Here is an 18,489-nt window from a genome sequence, read left to right on the forward strand (position 1 = left end):
CTGATGCCCTGAAGGTTGAGAACCACTGATGGAAGGGAGGCTCGGGGCCTTAGCCCAGAGCAGGAAACGCCCCAAAGGAGGAGCACTGTCTGGAAAAGGGCTCGACATTTCACACAGGTGTTTGTACCTGGTGGAAGATGAGGCGGTAAAGGTTGCAACATTGAAAATCCAGCCTAGGATTAGATAATATTTTGTTTGTTTAAATCTGAAGTATTTTCTACTTCTACACTGACACATTTTCTAAGTAGGAAATCAAAAGAATAACACGCCGTGCCTTATAAAGCCAAGCCTGTACTGGTAATTCAAACAGTGAAAATTAAAAATAACTATAAGTTACTTGCCAATCAGATCAATAAATAACAAAAAGAATGGTAATGCCCACTGTTGATGTACAGAATCTAAACGTTTCTATGCACCATACATGAGTATAAATTTGTATAACCTGTACCAATTACTCTTGTGTATAAAGGACCTTAGCAAATCCCTTTTCTAGGAATTTCCCATGCAGAAATAACTGAATTTACTAAAATGATAAATATTATGCTATGTATATTTCACAATTAAAAAAAAAGATGTTATAGATCTATATGTATTGACCTGAAAAGATGTTCATAACACATGACTAAGGGTGGGAAAGTAATCCCATTTAAAAAAATATAACCACTATATAAAAAATTCTATTTTATCAGTGATAACCATTATTTATAGAATAGATTTTGGGGCATTTAAAATTTTCCCTCTTTGCTTAAATGTATTTCTTAATGTTTATGTAATTAAAATGTGTTACTCCATATATGTGTATATATATGAAAGATGAGCCTGGTATCAGTTTTTGATGTGCATTAGAGGGAGACTATTTAGGAGGATCTTGAAACAAGCCTATTAAATAATAATAATTTTTTAAAAGAATGTAAAAGGAAATGGGTAAGATATGAGAAACTTTGACATGAGAACTTTGAAGAGAAAAATAATCAAGAGTTAACTGATAAGACAGAAGAAATTGAGGAAAAAATGAATAAAGTTAAGTGTGGTCAGTTCTGCTATAATACATTTTTAAAAAGCAGATTTGTTTCAAAATGAATGATGTATTAGGAAATCATCTGAGCAGAACACAAATTTATCATCTGTTTATGTGTGATTTCATCCTGGAGAAACACTAGGTGACTGCAGAAAATTGCACCAACGGAGCCACACTGCATAGGAGTGAACAACACATACACACATGCACACCCCACAACATCTACCAGCACCTTCAGTTCATCATGTATGTTTGAACCACATTCATCCACATCTGGTATTACAACTTTCCGAATGATTTCAGATACCCCTCCCCCTATCACTTCACAATAACTCACAAGCTTCAACCCTTCCAATGTCCACTTCCACAAACAAGCTTCAGGTCCTTTTCAAGGTAAACAGGCATAATGTGTAAAACTGTGCTGCCGTTTTATCAAGTTCTTGTCTTTTTTTTTTTTTTTAACTGATTAATTTTTTGAGTATTGTGTCCCTAGCTCTACTTTTACCCTGGCTTTTATTAATGATTTTGCATAGCACAGTGATGTCAGAACACAAGCATGTTCTAGCACAAACTGACAGTACAAGGGTTTTAGGTGGGTTTCGGGTGGAAGAACAATAGCATCATTAACAGAGCAGGTAGAGTAGGGAGAAGACATTTTGAGTTTGAAATGGGGTGGTAGTCCAAGTTAATAACCAGCAGAAATTTACATCTCTGGTGAGTGGGCAGTAATAAAGATTTCCCTTTTCATAGGAATTAATCTTCCCCCCAAGGATTCTATGATGCTCTGGAAAAGGATAATCTCTACAAGAGAGAATGTATAAAGAAAAGGAGAGAGCCAAATCTAAACTCTTGGAAACTGTGATTTCAGGACTAGAGGAAGTGTTTGTAAAGAACAAAGAAGCTGTGAAAACCAATAATGGAGAAATTCCAAGGACAGGAAGGGCTGATTCCTAGTAAGATGGAGTCAACACATGCCAACTTTCCTTTCCCACTGGACACAACTAGAAAATCTGAACAGAACTCATGGCTTAGCTATTTGGGGTCTCTGAAAAGTGAGGACCACCAGATGGATCAGAGAAGAACCCCTGACATTGAAGTACCGTGACTGATCATGATATTGTTTCTTTCTCTGGTATCTTCCAGCCCCAAACCCAGAATTAAGCACTGGGGAACAGACAGACACACTAGAGAAACTTTCCGGTTTGGGGTCATAGAGCAGAAAAGGGAACTCCTAAAATTCAGAATAGAGAAAATTCTGGGTTTTTTCTTCCTCTTTTCTTATTTCATTCCCTTGCACTTCAGCCTCCAATCAATCCTGTGGCAGGAGCAGTGGCAAGAGTAAAAGTGGCTGGCAATGAGAGGCTGTAGGAGCCCAAACTGAGGGAGAATAATCTTTTCCATTCAGTGAAGCTGCAACTCCAAGAGGTTAGAGGCGGACTCCATTGCTTCTTTTTTCTATCTGTCTTCCCACTGTTGTGGCCTAATTGTGGAAGTGGGCAGTTCCTCATCGGAACTAGGAGGTTTCTGGCTAGAGGACTGAAATGAGGAGCTCTGGGCAACTAGAAAGTACTGGAAAGAAAATGGAAGGGGAGAGGATCAGGAAAGCAACCCCATAAAGTTGTTTATGAGCTCTTGGGCTCACCCCTGACCTACAATCATAAATCTGATGCTAATTGGCATGCCAAAGACTTTGAAAATGGTGCTAATGGATATACTTCTGCTAAGGTCCCAGACTAAGTACAGGTGATGCTCATATGAGACAAATCAAATAGCACTACAAGAATTTGAAAAGTGAACTAACTTTGGAACATAGCCCACAGAAGGAGGGTTGGAAATTGCAGCCTATACTTAGCTATGGCAAGCACTTGCTAAGATAAAAATATTGACATTCTCCGTAAGGTTTAAACAAGAATCATAGTCTCATGATATTAAAAATTCCCAGGATACAGCACCAAATTATTAGGCATATAAAGTATCCCTAGAATCTCAACACACATAGGAAAAGACCATTGACAGTCACCAATGACAAGATGATGCAGATGTTGGGATTATCTGACAAGGGTATAAAAACAATTATTATAAAAATGCTCAATTTCACTTATATGTGGGATATAAACCTAAAAGCAACAAAGGAACAGGACAAACAAACAGAGACTCATGGACATGGACTACAGACTAATGGTTACCAGAGGGTAGGGGTTGGGGGAGGAGCGGGGAGGAAGATGGGGTAAAGGAAGTCAAATATAGGGTTTAGAGGGAGGGAGAAGTAGGTAAAGGGGATCAAATATATGGTAGCTGAAGGAAACTGGACTTTGGGTGGTAAACACACAATAGAATATACAGATGTTAAATTATAATGTACACCTGAAAATTCTATAATTGTATTAACCAATGTTATCCCAATAAACTTAATTCAAAAAAATTTAAAAAAAGAAAAAGAAAGCTCAATTATGAGCACTTCAGAAACAAAAGTTAAAATAGAAATTATCAGTAAAAAAATAGAAGAAATTAAGAAGAATCAAACATTTTTAGAACTGAAAAATAACCAAAACAAAAAACTCTGAATGGATCCAATATCAGAAGGGAGAAGATAGAGGAAAGCGTCAGTGAACTTAAAGACAGATTAATAAAAATGACCCAATCTGACCAACAGGAAGAGATAGAATTAAAAAATGAACAGAACCTCAGGCACCTTTGCGACAAGAACAAAATGTCTAACATTCTTGTTATCAGTGTCCCACAAGAGAAGATAAAGTGCTGAAAATATATTTGATGAAATAATGGCTGAAAATGTCCCAAGTTTGGTGAAAAATATAAGCCTAAGGATTCAAGTAGCTGAGCAAATGGGATAAATCCAAAGATATCCATGGCCAGGCACATCAAAATCAAATTGTTGAAAACTAAAGACAAACTAAAAATTTTGAGAGCAGCTAGAGAAAAATGATGCAAAACCTATCAGTGAACAACTATTCTCGTGACAGTAGATTTCTCATCTGTAATCATGAAGGCAGGAGGAAGTGGCAAACATTTTTCAAGTGCTGAAAGAATTGTAAACCCAGGATTCTATACCCATGAAAATATCCTTCAGGTATGAAGGTTAAATAAAGCCATTTTCAGATGAACGAAAACTAGGAGAATTTGCAACCAGCAGACCTACTCTGAAAGAATTGCTGAAAGAAATTTCTTCAGGCAAAAGGGAAATGATACCAGAAGAAAATTTGGAACATCAGGAATGAAAGAAAAGTAACAGAAATGTTAAGTATCTGGTATAAATAAGACTACTCGTCTTTTCTTGAGTTCTTTAAAAAATACGTTTTGTAGTTAAATGCAAAAAAGTCTAAAATCGTTTGATGGAGTCTTCCATGTAAGCAGGGTTTTCAATGTAAGTATGATACCTATAGCATAAATGGTGGAGGGTGAGGACACCTATATGATGGTAGTTTCTACATGTCAACTGAAGAGTTAAAATATGATTCTAAATAGACTGTAAAAAGTTAAGTGTGTATTATATAATTCATAGAGTAACCACTAAAAATAAAATAAATAACAGGACAAACAAGAAAATCTCCAAGCACTTGGCAATTACAATACACTTCTAAGTAATCCATGGGTCAAGATGACATCTCAAGAAGGGAAATTAGAAAATATTTCAAACTGAATGAAAATCAAAATACAAAATATCAAAATATCTGAGATGCAGCTAAAGCAGTTCTTAGAGGGAAATGTACAGCACTAAAATATATATTGGGAAAGATAGGTCATGAATCAATCATCTACGATCCCTCTTTAAAAACTAGAGAATACCCTGAACAAGGCGGATCCCGTCTGATCTTGGAAGCTAAGCAGGGTCAGGCCTGATTAGTACTTGGGTGGGAGACCACCTAGGAAGACCAGGTGCTGTAGGCACAAAAAAATAAAAAATAAGGGATTGTAAGCTGACAAGGTCCTTGCAATCCGTGAGGTCAACCAAGGGTTGCCTCGCCTAAAAATAACTTAATTAATTTAAAAAATAATAAAAACTAGAGAATGTACTGTATACTTGAAATTTGCTGAGAGTAGATCTTAAATATTCCCACCACACACACATACACACACAAAAGTGAACTATGTGAGGTTATGGATGTATTAACTAACCTTAATGTGGTAGTCATTTCGTTATATATATATGTCTAATCATATGGTATAACTTAAATTTACATAATAACTATTTGTCAATTATACCTCAGTAATGCTGTAAAAATACTAAATCAAATCAAGTAGAAGGAAAGAAATAATAAAATATGAGAGTAGAATTCAATGAGATTAAAATTTTCCATTATAATTTTTTAAAAGCTGGTTGAGATCCACTGACTTGGTGTAATTGCCCACTAGTGGGTTAAAACCCAGTTTAAAAAACATGGAGTTTTTAAATAACAAACTCCAGAGGGAAATGTTCTGGACCTTGTGTTCGTTTATGTTAATATTTGGGATATAACCAATAATGACTGAGTTTAAACCCTCACAAAAAGATGTAAGTAATCAAATTTGTCCATTGTGAACCCTTCCTGACTCCATCAGGCAGATAATCCCTTCTGCTTCTGTATTTCTTCAAAAAGCCAGTAAACATTTTTAAGGTACTGAGATGAGTAGCATACTATTGGTCTCTTTCAAAATTGAGGTTCCCGTGGGCAGTGATGGTGGTGTCTTACTCTTTTCTAACTCCAGCTTTCCTTTATGTGGGTAGTATCTGTTGCTATTTACCATATTTAAAATTTTTTTAACTTTATTAACTCATTAATATGTTAACAAAAATATCATCTATGAGTTTTCCAAATTAAAAAACAGAAAAATGGCATTTCACAGTTTTGCAAATCTATTTAGTCTGACTTAATAGAAGATATCTAGATTCTCACACCTACTTCTACATTCAATCTGCTGCAATATGATGTTTTGGTTGAGTATAATTAGAAAATCTAGACTCATACACATGGATATATATATAGTTGGACTATTTTAATAGTCTTTTCAGAAGTTGTGGATATTCTTCAAGACTACACCAAAATTTGACAAGTAGTAGTTTCCCAAAGGTTAGTTGTAATGTGGAATCTGCAACCTTATCACTACACTTTTTGTACTATTACATCTTGTAATTTGAATGGATTGTTTATCCATACATGTTAATATCATAGATGAGTAATTTGGAAAATATTGTCTTGTTGAGTTATGTAGATATCCCAATTGTTGACTTATTTAATTATATAAAATATAAATGGTATTTATTAATATCATCACTTTGATTTAATTAGAAAGCTGTTATGCTCACCATGGTAGATTAAACTTTTCACTAGAAAGCTCAAATTTTATCATTGGCAAAATGCTTAGTTGTTTTCCTTGATTTTTGAGAAAATGTATGCCAGCCTCCAAGTATGAATAACTACAGTTTAACAGTTGTTTGTTCTAGTAAAACTGGCATTCAATAAAAAGCAGCCTGTTCAGCCTACGGCTTACACATTGGACAGATGCTTTTTAAGACAACCGGAAAGATATGCTTTATACATACTTTCATTCAGTCACACAAAATATTGAAAAGACAGTTCTAGTATTGTGAATATCATTATTGATTCATCAAGGATATTCTTTAGTGAATGCATGGCAATGCAGAATACAAATCACTGCCTTGATTTGTGCTAAGACACAAGCAGTTTTCCCACAATTGTTTTTGCACCAGCTGTACAATTAGCAACAGTGATACTGCTATTAGGCAAAATAATTTTGAACTAGCAGATTGCTCCACAGACTACATTTTAACTGTTGGTCCAATGAAAGCAGGACACTGCCAGGTCTATATATCCAGTTGCTTATTAGAAGATGGCCTTCATTAGGAGTATCAGAGCCTAAAATCATTACACATTTAAATCATGGAGACTCCTCACCTGATTACATGCTCAGTAAACAATCTTTTGATAAATGAATTGGCACCTTGTTAAACTTCAGGCAGAAAATGTCAAGTGGCTAGGCTGATGTAACTGTTTGGTCTGCTTCAGTTACATTTCTCAGTGTAAAATAGTAAACTGCCATTAGGCTTTTTATTAAATAGCCTCTATGAGCTTTGTTGACATTCGGCAGCCCTGAATTCAATCAATTTTGACACTGATGAGTTTCTGAGAGTAAATGCTATCTTATGAGAACTTCTCTATACTTTGTACAACACCTTTGAAATTGTCTACATAGGGGTGATACTTTGACAATTTCACATAAAATATCAGATTTCTGGAGTCTAAAAACAATAAAAACCAACATGTAAAATGTTAATATATTTTTTCCATGATATACTATAGTTATTTTCTGAATTCTTGAGAATATATGACTATTCTACTCTATATAATTTCTTTAGTTGTAGTTTGGTGCTTTAACATTGAACAAAAATTCTTTATTGTTCAAGTGACATAATGTGCAGGTAGAGAATTAGCTTAATACTTCAGCTCCTTCCTAACATGTTTCCTGAATTGTAGAGGCTGAAAAGCTATAAACTACATTTTCCAGATTCCTTTACAGTTAAGTTTAAATGTCATTTAGGTTTTTTCCAATCACATGTACTACAGTGAGCCTTTAATTTGGAGCTGCATTAGTTGGAAGCAGGTGTGCTCCCATGAAATGTGGCACAGGTGGACGGTCTTGGAGCCTCATTCAGCAATTTCCTAATCCCAGCACTGGCAAGAGCAACTTGATGGTCTAGTTCTGTAGTGTGGCTTTGGGATGTATTTCTGAAAGAGCAGGCAATTAATTTGTGAACTATGTACATACCTTAAAAAACCCTGTGGGTTTAAAGTACCTTTAGTGGATTCTGTTACATGTAGTCAAGAACTGGCAGATTCATTTTAATAACATTTCCTTTAACATAATCATGTTTCTGGTTTCTACAGTTTTATAGCAATATTTTCTTCCTCAATTGCCTTTCTAAGCCGAGACGATGTCTCTCATATATAGTTAAATCCTATTAAAAAAATCAAACTACTATGACATTGTTTTAGGATACATCTCTAATTTTATTACAAAACCATTCTTTTGGCATTAGTTGGTTACAGTAATAGCAATACTATGAGAGTGGCATAGCAGCTCTAATGTAACAATTGCATTCCCTGTTTCCTAAACTGAAATTTAAGTTACCTCATATCCATTACATAGAAGTTCCTGCAATCGTTAATGCTGCAAATCCTGACGCATATACCCTTTAGGGAGGAGTTGATGCTAAAGAATTACAGTAAATGTTGATAAGATTACAAAAGTTCCTTTTTAAGACTTTGTTTCTTTTCCCTCCCCCCAAATTACTTTGCTTTAAAAGATCAAATTACTTAGAGCTAATCTGAACAGCAGCAGCACCCAAGGAACATCACATTTAGTTCTTGTTAAAAAGCAATACCTGTGCAATGCATGTTTTACACCACAGGCAAAGAGAACGACCGCTCTAGTTTTAAACTACTGCATTAGAGTCTCTTAAAAAAATAAAAGCACTCCATCAAGTTCTTCTGGATGGTGTTATTGCTGTACATTTGTTGGTGGGTCACTTTCTGTGCTGTGTTTGCTTTGAAGGGATCTTCCAATATATCTCCAATATTCCTTTCTTATAGTGTCCTTTTCTTTAGCTAGAATTTCACATAACTGAAAATGAAAAACAAAAAGTCATTAAAGAAAATGTGTAATTCAGTCTCTTGGACAAATGCTTTTGAGCTAATACAGTTTAATTCAGATCATGTTCAAATGACATATACTACTGGAGTCACATACTATGTTCACTAGTGACGTGGTTATTGCCCGAAACAGCAGAAATAGCCCTGCATTGGATTCTGAGTAACCATGTTGAAAAGGGGCATAAATATTAGTGGCCTTGGGCCAACTTTGAGATATCAAAAAGAAACACACTGAGTTCCACTGGCTTACCTCTAATGCTTTATTGAGAATGTCCTCCTTGTTGTCACATTGGTTTTCTAGCATATCTTCATAGATATCCACGAGAAAGGCAATCAGGTAGGGGGAACTGTGACTTGGTTGTAAATCAAGTAATTGATTTAACAGATTGGGATATTTGGAAAGACCACGATCCTGCAAAATCCTAAAAAAAAATTATTCTAAATTTTGAGAACAAAAATAGTAGAAAGATCAAGAGAAAATGGTCCCTGTAACATAAGCAAGAAAAGACTTATTTTGAATGAACGAGGTTGAAAATAAAATGAAAAATTTAAATTATATGTGTGCTTTATCATGGATAATTAAGAGCTGAGTAAAATTAGTTTAAAAGACTAGTGAAGTTTAAAAGTGATCATTTTCAACTCTAACTGCAACACACAAAATTAAAGCAAAAAAATAAACCGTCTTCTTAAAATTAAAAAAGAAAAAAATAAGAGGTATTTGTTTCTTTTTGAGATGGTTCCTTGTCCTTTTAGCTCTCCAGATATTATAGGCCCCTTCCCTGGACATATCTCCCAATGTGACTGGGCTCTGTACTTCATGCTCTTTGAGCCTAGTTTCCTTGGAGACCTCTAAGTCCATCAAAGAGCCTGGTTATATCAGTGGCCAGGCAAATGAAACCTTGTCAATTTAAGTAGTGAGCTTTGTAACAGATCTCTAGAAGTAAAAACAGAAAGGCTAGCTATGCATCTGTGCAACCTACTTATAAATAGTCCTGCCTTGCCTTTACTGTGTTCCTGAGCTGAACAGAAACTGTGTATATTTTCTTTGACATAAAGACTGCAGGATTCATAAATACAATTATAATTGTATTATTGTTTACTCATGGACTATTCTAAAAACTGCTGGTATGTGCTTGGAAGGTGAAGAGAAGGGTAGAGGGCACTGTTCTTGGGTGTTACTCTAACAGTTACACTTCTGTTCTTAGAAAAAAATGGACAATTCTTTAGTATACTTTTAGAATTCCATTATGGAACGTACTCCATGCTGCATTATATTAACAGGTTTTATATATAAAACAAGCAAAAACAATCTCTTACCCTTTCAAATAGTTCCATGCACTTTCATTATGTGGTACTAGTTTGATCATTTCTAGAGTGTACCTGTAAGAAAAAGACCACAAATAAATATGTGTATAATTTTAAAAGCAGTGCAATCAGAAACAGTTTGAATAAGACCGTAGCACAGCTTGGATATATGCTTTCACTTCTCTCTCTTAATGGGCTTCGGTACCTCTCTAGGTGAATCCCTCCAGTTATCAATTCTTATTTACACAGTTTCTCCCTACTGTATATCTGTATCCATTTCTGGTGAAGGACACTTAATTAAAATGAAGAAGGCTCAATTCACAACAGACTGTAAGTTAATGTGAGAATTCCCTTTTTAGGCTTTCTCGCTGAAAGAAATATCACATAAAACAAGATTTTCCTTCTATTGGTAAAGCAGTCTTGGAGAAAAAGTCTAAGATCTACTTATGCCTGACAAATCCTTAGTCATTGAAAAAGGAGAACTATATAATCCTAGGAGCTATCATAAAAAATATACTGCATGGAAATTATATAGACAAAGAGTAAAAATAAACCAACACAAATGTATATTCTTTATATTCCAAAACAAGATTATGAGTAAACTGTTATGTGACTCCCAGTCAAAATGGACACTCCCTGCCTTTCTCTTCCCCTCAACCAGATTAAATACAATTTAGATCCAATTACAACACATCCCAAGAAAAGTTACAGAAGGGTCTTCACTATATACTTGCTCAAATGAGTAAGTCATTGACTAAAGTTTAGTAATTTTCGTTTTGTTGCAGTCTTGATATAATACCTTTTTTTCCCACAGAGTAGTAATATACTCATTCAGCATTATCAAAAGGTTTTCTCCAACTACTTTTACATGACCTAATGTTTTAGTTATTTGTTAAACCATGTCCCTATAGGTCTTAACTAGTCCTTGTAGAAGATTCTTAATTTCATTTTGGCAATACCTAAAAAATTTTATTTACACATATGCACTAAAACATTATCCATTTTAATGGTTAAAACATGGACTTTGATGTCAGACTGCCTGGCATCAATCCTAGCCCCATCAGTTATTATCTATGTGCTCTTACGCACATTATAGAACTACTCTGAACCTCAAGTTCTCCATCAGGTATCTCATAGTGTAGCTATGAGAATTAAATATGAATTCCTGGCATATAGTAAAAGCTTGATAAACGATAACTATAATAGTACTAGATTATGTACTCAAATGGAAAAATGGCCATGATACATTAAATTAAAAAAGAATGTGTATAATATGACTGACTAGGTTGTTGTGCATGTTTGCAAAGCTTGGAAAGATTCATACTACGTGTAGTTCACTCTAAGAATGGGATATAAGAAGAGAGAGAATAAGATTTCAAGATTTTATACAATTCAGTACAACTCCCCCCATAGCTAGACTGCATTATTTTTATAATGAAAAGGAGAAAAACTACAGAAAATAATTGGCTATATCTATCTGTATTCTTAAGAGTTAAAAAATTTAATTAATAAACTAAATTCTAGATAACTACAGCTACTCTTAGCATTTTAAATATTTCTTTTACATATCTGAAGGGTAAAATAAACCTTAAGTATGGAAGACTCTTAGATTCCTACCTGATTATTTGTTTCCACTTGGTAATAAAAAGTTAGTGGTCTGCTTTTGAAGGCTATGAGAAAAGTTTGCATTTTCCAAACTTTTCACATTCAATTTTTAAATGTTGTATTACTCCTAAAGGAGTAAGCTATAGTAAATAAGGAATACATAATATTTTGAAATTCCTAATTATTAATTGGATTAATTCAGTGTAAAATAACCTGAAGCATTCTACCTTTTGGCAAGAAAGCTATTGAACTTTCTAAAGGATGATGCTTTGCTTTCCTTCAGAGCGCTATTTTTCTACTCCTCATAACAGAATACCAACTCTAAAAGAAAAAATTAATAGAGTGCTAGATGATGAGTCTGAATTTTGCCCCAGTATTTAGGTATGATTAAGAATAACAAAATTATTTCAATATGTCCACTGTTATTCTTTACATCAACACTATTCAACAGAACTTCCAATGATGATGGAAATGTTCTTTATCTGTGCTATCCAATATGGTTGTTGCTAGACAGATAGGGTTACTGAACCCCTAAAATGTGACTAGTGCAACTGAGGAATTTAATTTTTAATTTTATGTAGTTTTAATTAATTTGAATTTAAGCAGCCATGTGTGGCTAGTGACAATCATATTGGACAGTACAGCTTTGGAGAGTAGAGCAATAGAAAAAGCGTAAGGTATGCTGGAGGAATATGTGGCTGCTCCAGGGAGAAGCCCAGAACAGACAGTTACTGCAGGACACTGGATTGTAGACATTTTTAAAAAACTGAAATCAGCAGACCCCTATATAGAACAGATAAAAGAGCCTGTGGCTCTGATCCAAGTAGCAGTAAGGCAAGGGAGATGAAGCAGATGCACCATAAAAAATCAGCTTTTCCCAAGAGCTGTTAAAATAACTTTTGTAATTAAAATTATGACTATGGTCTCATGAGGCTATAAAAACAATAAACATGTTCAAATTTAAAACAGAGACAAAATAGACAAAGTCAGAAAAGAGTGGCTATTAATCTTTATGGATATACCATAGAAATTCATGCCAAGTCAGAAATTTCTAGCTCTTATAACAGCTTTATGTATGCTAGATAAGTAGTTTTAACTGGAGATGATTACTGCCCCCCCACCACCCCCGCCCCATGACATTTGGCAATGTCTGGGGACATTTTTTGTCACAACTCACAACTGGGGAGAGGGAGTTACTACTAATATACAGATGCTCCCTGACTTACAATGGGGTTATCTCCTGATAAACCCATCATAAGCTAAAAATATTGTTAATTCAAAAATGCATTTAATACACCCAATCTATAGAACATAGCTTAGCCTAGCAAGTTTCTACTGAATGTTTATCACTTTTAGAACATCTTAAAGTCAAAAAATCTTAAGTTGAACCATCATTAAGTGAGGGACAGTCTATACAGGGCATAAAGGCCAGGAATGCTGCTAAACATCCTACAATGCACAAGACAGTCCCCCTAAAACAAGACTTATCTGGCCCCAAACCCTGCACTAGAGTAAAATGGCATCCGGGGACTATTATCTAAAATGCAATGGAATTTAATGAGATAGTTTGGAAATAAAGCTTCCTAGACACTATAAAGTCTGATTTCTTCTCAATCTGTCGTAGCAACAATATTTCAAAAAAGTTAAGACACTACAAAGCAGAGGTACATTATTTGTAAATTTATCATTACAGATTGCACCTAAGTATTCTGTCCTACTAATTCCATGAGGGTAGGATTGGGAGCAGTCTTGATTGCTGTATTCCCAAGGCCTAAGATATAGTAGGCACACAAATACTCTTTTAATGAGTGAACAAGTAAAAGAGATTACTAACTGGACTTCTCTCTCCAATATAGCACGATCATTGTAGCCAGTGGTGTTAGAAATTACAAAGTATCTTTGGTTCCAGACAGAGTTATTTCTCACATCCTCTTTAAGAAGTTGGTCTACATACTGCAGCTCATTATCCCAAAGTTTAAATTCCTGGAAAAAATAAATAATAAAATATCCAATTAGAAATGTCCCATTATTTATAAATAATAAAAATAAATAAATCAAAATTCAGCAAAGCTAAGTAGGTTGAACTGAAGATGTGGGACTCGGCACATATTTGGAGGCAAGTGATAGTTGTAGGTCAAGAAAATGCAGGGGAAAAGAAAAGTAATCAAAGACAAAGGAATGGTCATGAGGAAGGAAAAAAATTAGAAAGAGAGAACAGCCAAAGTGGGCTACAATTCAGTACCATCTTCTTGAGAACAATTTAGATACCAAGAGGCATGTTTATACTATTTGACTCAAGAATTATTCTAAAGAACAAAATCAAAAGCAAAAAGAGTATATCTAACTAAATTTTTATATATTATTTATGGTGAAAATTTAGAGGGAAAAAAACAACTCAATAATAAGAAAATGATTAACGTAGTATATTAATTTGATGTGATTTGATATTACGTAACATTAAATAAAAGGGAAATATTCAAAATGCACACATTATGAAAAAAATTACATTAAAATACATGTAGAAAAATGCACACAAATAGATTTAGACATAAATTTTTTACATTATAAGCTGTTTAAAAAAATTATGGGGCGAAGAGAAGCAATAAAGAAAATTTGAAAAAACAGTACAATGATCAAAACTTACAAATGCTACAAAAGTTAGGGACATTAACTATGAAAAAGCTAATGAAGTTATATTTCTTATTTGATAATAGCAAAAAAGTAGAATTTCATAAAATATAAAAATATTGACTACCTTTAGAAAACATATCCCTTAAATTTAGAAAAGTTTAAAATTTTAAGTAAAAAAAATTTCGGTGAAATATTCTTGGTATAATGAATAGTGCATAAAGTAGCAATCATTGGGAAAAATTCACAGGAAACAACACTAGAATTGTTTGCTAGAATAAATAAAATGTCCAGAGTGGGAATTATAACTATTCTCTTCCTTTCGGGATTTAGATTAAAATTTTAACCACTGGGTAGAAATAAAATATATAATAGTCACTATAAAATGAAATTCCAAAGATTACGTATGCAAAAACCTTAGTGTGTACAATGCCCTTGTTAATTAAAATAACACAGCCGTATTAAAAAATTACAACTACTTTTTCTATTCATTTGCTAGCAAATGATGCAAATTTGATCTAAAAAAATATTAAGTTACTATTATTCTTCCTTAATATGAAGCTACTCACCAACATAGCTCAAGAGATTATAAAGGTTAAGTAACATGATGTCAGGTTTTAAGTAGGTATCTTAATAACTATACATATCGTGTGTAATGATCTATATGTATGTTTCGGTTTAGAAGTATACTTACAATTTAATGGTATTTCAATTATTTAATTCAGTTAAATAATAAAAATCTAAAAAAGCACTGTAAGAAGGGCAATACCTGAATAACCCACTGTCGATGTTGCCAGGCATGATAATTCTTTGCATCCTGATTAAGAATATCAGCAATAAACTCAAGCTCTTGAGATGGATCTTTTAGCCATTCCACTAATACTCGCCTATGATGCCTAAAGCCAGGAGAAGAAGGGAAAAAGAAGTTTTGTGTTAATTTATCCGAGCATTAAAGCTGCATATACTGTGCTAGGTGATGTGGATGGACACTTAAGAAACAAAACTTCATCTCTAATTCTCAAAACTCTACTGGAGAGAAAAGTTAACACAAAAGAAACACTAAGAGAAAAAATTTCAGAACACTAAGGAAGTTGAAAAACATAAAACAGTGATTTGGGTGTAAAATGAAATCAAATAGTTTAGGACTTAAAGGTTTATCTCAAGCTAAATCTGAAGTAGAGTAATCTTTTGACAACCACAAAATTCTGTCCAAGAATTCTGAAACATTCCCAGATGGCATAGTGAGACTATAGAAAATGTAGTATCATTTTATCAAATATCAGAAGCTCCTCTGGTTATAAATAGGTTGTTAGTTTTCCTTAAGCCCAAAGTGTCACCATACAAACAACTGCTTGTTCCACTAGTTCATGGGCAGAATTGAATTCAGTTCTACTCTGGGAAGTAGCTAAGACAAGTTGAAAGTTTATCAAAAGAGAAGTTTTCCACTGTGGAAAAACAAAGCAAAACAAAAACATACCCCTGACTAGCTACATGCTATGTCTTCTTTTCTCCAACAGTCTAGCCTCATCTCCCATGTATGATTCAACCCACTTTCTTCTTCCTACCATTTCACTCCTACCCACCCAGTCACCTACCCTACCTGTGGTGGGAGGACTGCTCATGCCAAGATCACTCAGTAACATCCACCTAATTAACAAACCCACTGGTCATCTTTTACTCCCTACTTTCTTTGACCTTTCAAAAGTAATTGATATTGTCATCCACTCCTTCAAACTCTCTCTTCTCTTGGTTGCTGTGGCAACGCTAACTTTTTGTTTCCTTCCTTGGTCATCCTGGAACACTTCTCTGACTCTTAATAATGATGCTCACCGGTATTCTGTCTAATTCTCCCTGAGCATCCTCATCCACAGCTATGACTTCAACTCCAGAAGAGCATTTTTCAACCACGTACTGGACAGCTTTACATAGGTTTTCCATAAACACATCAAACTCCATTTGTCCAATACTGAATCCATACTTCTTTCCCAGAATGGTGCTGCTTTGTCTCCCAAGTTCCTCAAGTGGTTGGCACCACCATTCACCCAGTGGTCAAGCCAAATGTACAGACATCATTCTTCGCTATCATTCCTCCAATCAATTAAACTTCAAAGCCTGTTGCTTCTGACTCCAAAACCTCTCTCAAATTCATCCTTATCTTTCCCATATCCCCACCACACTGTCTCTTAGCCTGTAGCCTACCAGGACTGTGAAACTATTCCATTTCGGCAGCACCCTACCTGCAGGATAAACCTTGCAAGACACAAATCTAATCATGTTACTTCCTTAATTAAAATGTCAATAGCTTTCCACTGATACTAAGGTCAAGTCCACATCCCTTATCAATGTTCATAAGGCCCTTTATGATCATATCCCATGACTCTCCAAATATACTTTAATCACATGAAATTATATGCAATTCCCTGAGTGCATCATGTTCTTTCTTTCATGCCTGTCCCCAGAATATTTTGCCTCAAAGGTCTTTCCTCTCAGAAATCAGCCTTAAATCTAAAGTATAAAGATAGGGTGGTATGTGTGTTGGTCATTATATTGGAAAAAAATAAAATGGAGGTAACTCCTGCATTACGAGCAGGCAGGCAGTGGCATAGAAAGTGGAGACAGCTTTTGATGGTACGCCGCATTGCTGCTTCCACTTCCTGCACCACCAACACCATCTCCTTGTCCTCTGTCACCACCACAACCACCAGCACCATGACACTACAACCACAAGCTCCTCCTCCTTCTCCTCCACCACAGTAACAGCAGCCACAGTTAGCTCCCATTCACGGGGTGCTAACTATATCCTGGGTACTGTTGAAACTTTATTTTTATGTCCTCTTACTCCAGAACTTCTCTCATTTTTTTCCCATTGTGGAATTATCCATACTCTTGTCTATGTTAACTTAGGAGTTTACTTTCTAGAACGAATATACTCTATGAAAAACTCTATCATTATGCTTTTCACACTACACTGTAAATTAGTTTTATTATTTGCTTTCTCTTTTAGACTTGTCTGGTTCATCTTTGTATATCCAGCATCAATATAAAAATTTTGAATAAATGAATAAAAGATCAAACACCAAAAAGTCCATTTATAACATACTGAACAGAAAACATTTTTTCAGATTTTTTACTCAAATTATTTTCTGACTCTAGCAGTATTACATGCTAATGACAAAATTTTAAATAATCATAGTAGCAAACACGTATTAATTATGGGTCAGGCACCACTTTAAGCACTTAACATAAAATCCCATTTAATTTTCCTAACACCTCTATAAGACAGGTAACATTAGCTCCAATGCAAAGTACTAAAACTATAAAGAAACAAAGAAATAATTCCCTATCTTCTCATCATCCACTGGCAGGTACTAATAGCATAATGACATGTTTCCTCTCTATTTTCATCTTACCAAACTTGATAGTTTTTGGGCTGTTCTTCAATTATTGCAGTGATGTAGTTCATTTCCTCATGCAGATCCTTTTGAAGTGACTTTAAGAGAACTCTTCGAAAATGCCTACAGCAAACATCAAGCATTCAAACTCTCATTACTCCACATAAAATGTCTACCAACAGTATCAAATAAAGCTACAACAACATAATTAGACATATTTTTGAGTGTGTATGTTGTTGTCCAAACTCATATGACTACTTGGTGATTGGAAGAAGCAAGCATTTAAAAAAAATTTTTTTATTCTCATTCCCCCAACCCCTCCCTTTTGGCAACCATCAGTTTGTTTCTATATTAATGGATTTATTTGTTTTGTTTATTCATTTGTTTTTTGAGATTCCACATGTAAGTGAAATCATACAGTATCTGTCTTTCTCTGTCTGACTTATTTCACTTAGCATAATGCCCTTTATATACATCGATATTGTCACAGATGAAAAGATTTCATTCTTTTTTATTGCTGTGTAATATTCCAATAATGCACACATATGCGTGTACATACACACACACACACACATCTTCTTTATCCATTCATCTACTGATGGACATCTAGGTTGCTTTCATATCCTGGCTATTACTTGTAATTCTGCAATGAACATAGGGATGAATATATAATTTCGATTTAGTGTTTTATTTTCTTCGGATAAATACCCAGAAGTGGGATGGCTGGATCTATTTTTAATTTTATGAGGAATCTCAATTCTGTTTTAAGAATCAAGCATTTTGAAGTAAAAATAGTGAATGGCAACAAATGTGAGCTAGAAGACAAGATACCCAACTAATGATTATTTTCAGGCAATATTCTGGTTACCTGTGT

General features: G+C 34.5%; 1 protein-coding gene across 2 annotated transcripts in view; it reads right to left on the minus strand.

Moving 5' to 3' along the window:
- Positions 1-8,019: 8,019 nt before the first annotated feature.
- Positions 8,020-18,489, minus strand: part of FNTA (farnesyltransferase, CAAX box, alpha) — a 15,775-nt gene continuing 5,305 nt past the window's right edge. For both annotated transcript variants that reach the window (XM_006916258.3, XM_015592925.2), the window contains 6 exons: positions 17,634-17,738; positions 14,993-15,119; positions 13,430-13,578; positions 10,003-10,065; positions 8,936-9,107; positions 8,020-8,656 (listed from right to left, as the gene is read on the minus strand). In XM_006916258.3, coding sequence (XP_006916320.1) covers positions 8,534-8,656; positions 8,936-9,107; positions 10,003-10,065; positions 13,430-13,578; positions 14,993-15,119; positions 17,634-17,738 — 739 coding nt within the window. In that variant the 3' untranslated portion in view covers positions 8,020-8,533. The remainder of the gene's footprint in view (positions 8,657-8,935; positions 9,108-10,002; positions 10,066-13,429; positions 13,579-14,992; positions 15,120-17,633; positions 17,739-18,489) is intronic.

The sequence above is a fragment of the Pteropus alecto genome, unplaced genomic scaffold (assembly GCF_000325575.1).
Source record: "Pteropus alecto unplaced genomic scaffold, ASM32557v1 scaffold24, whole genome shotgun sequence".
Lineage (NCBI taxonomy): Eukaryota > Metazoa > Chordata > Mammalia > Chiroptera > Pteropodidae > Pteropus > Pteropus alecto.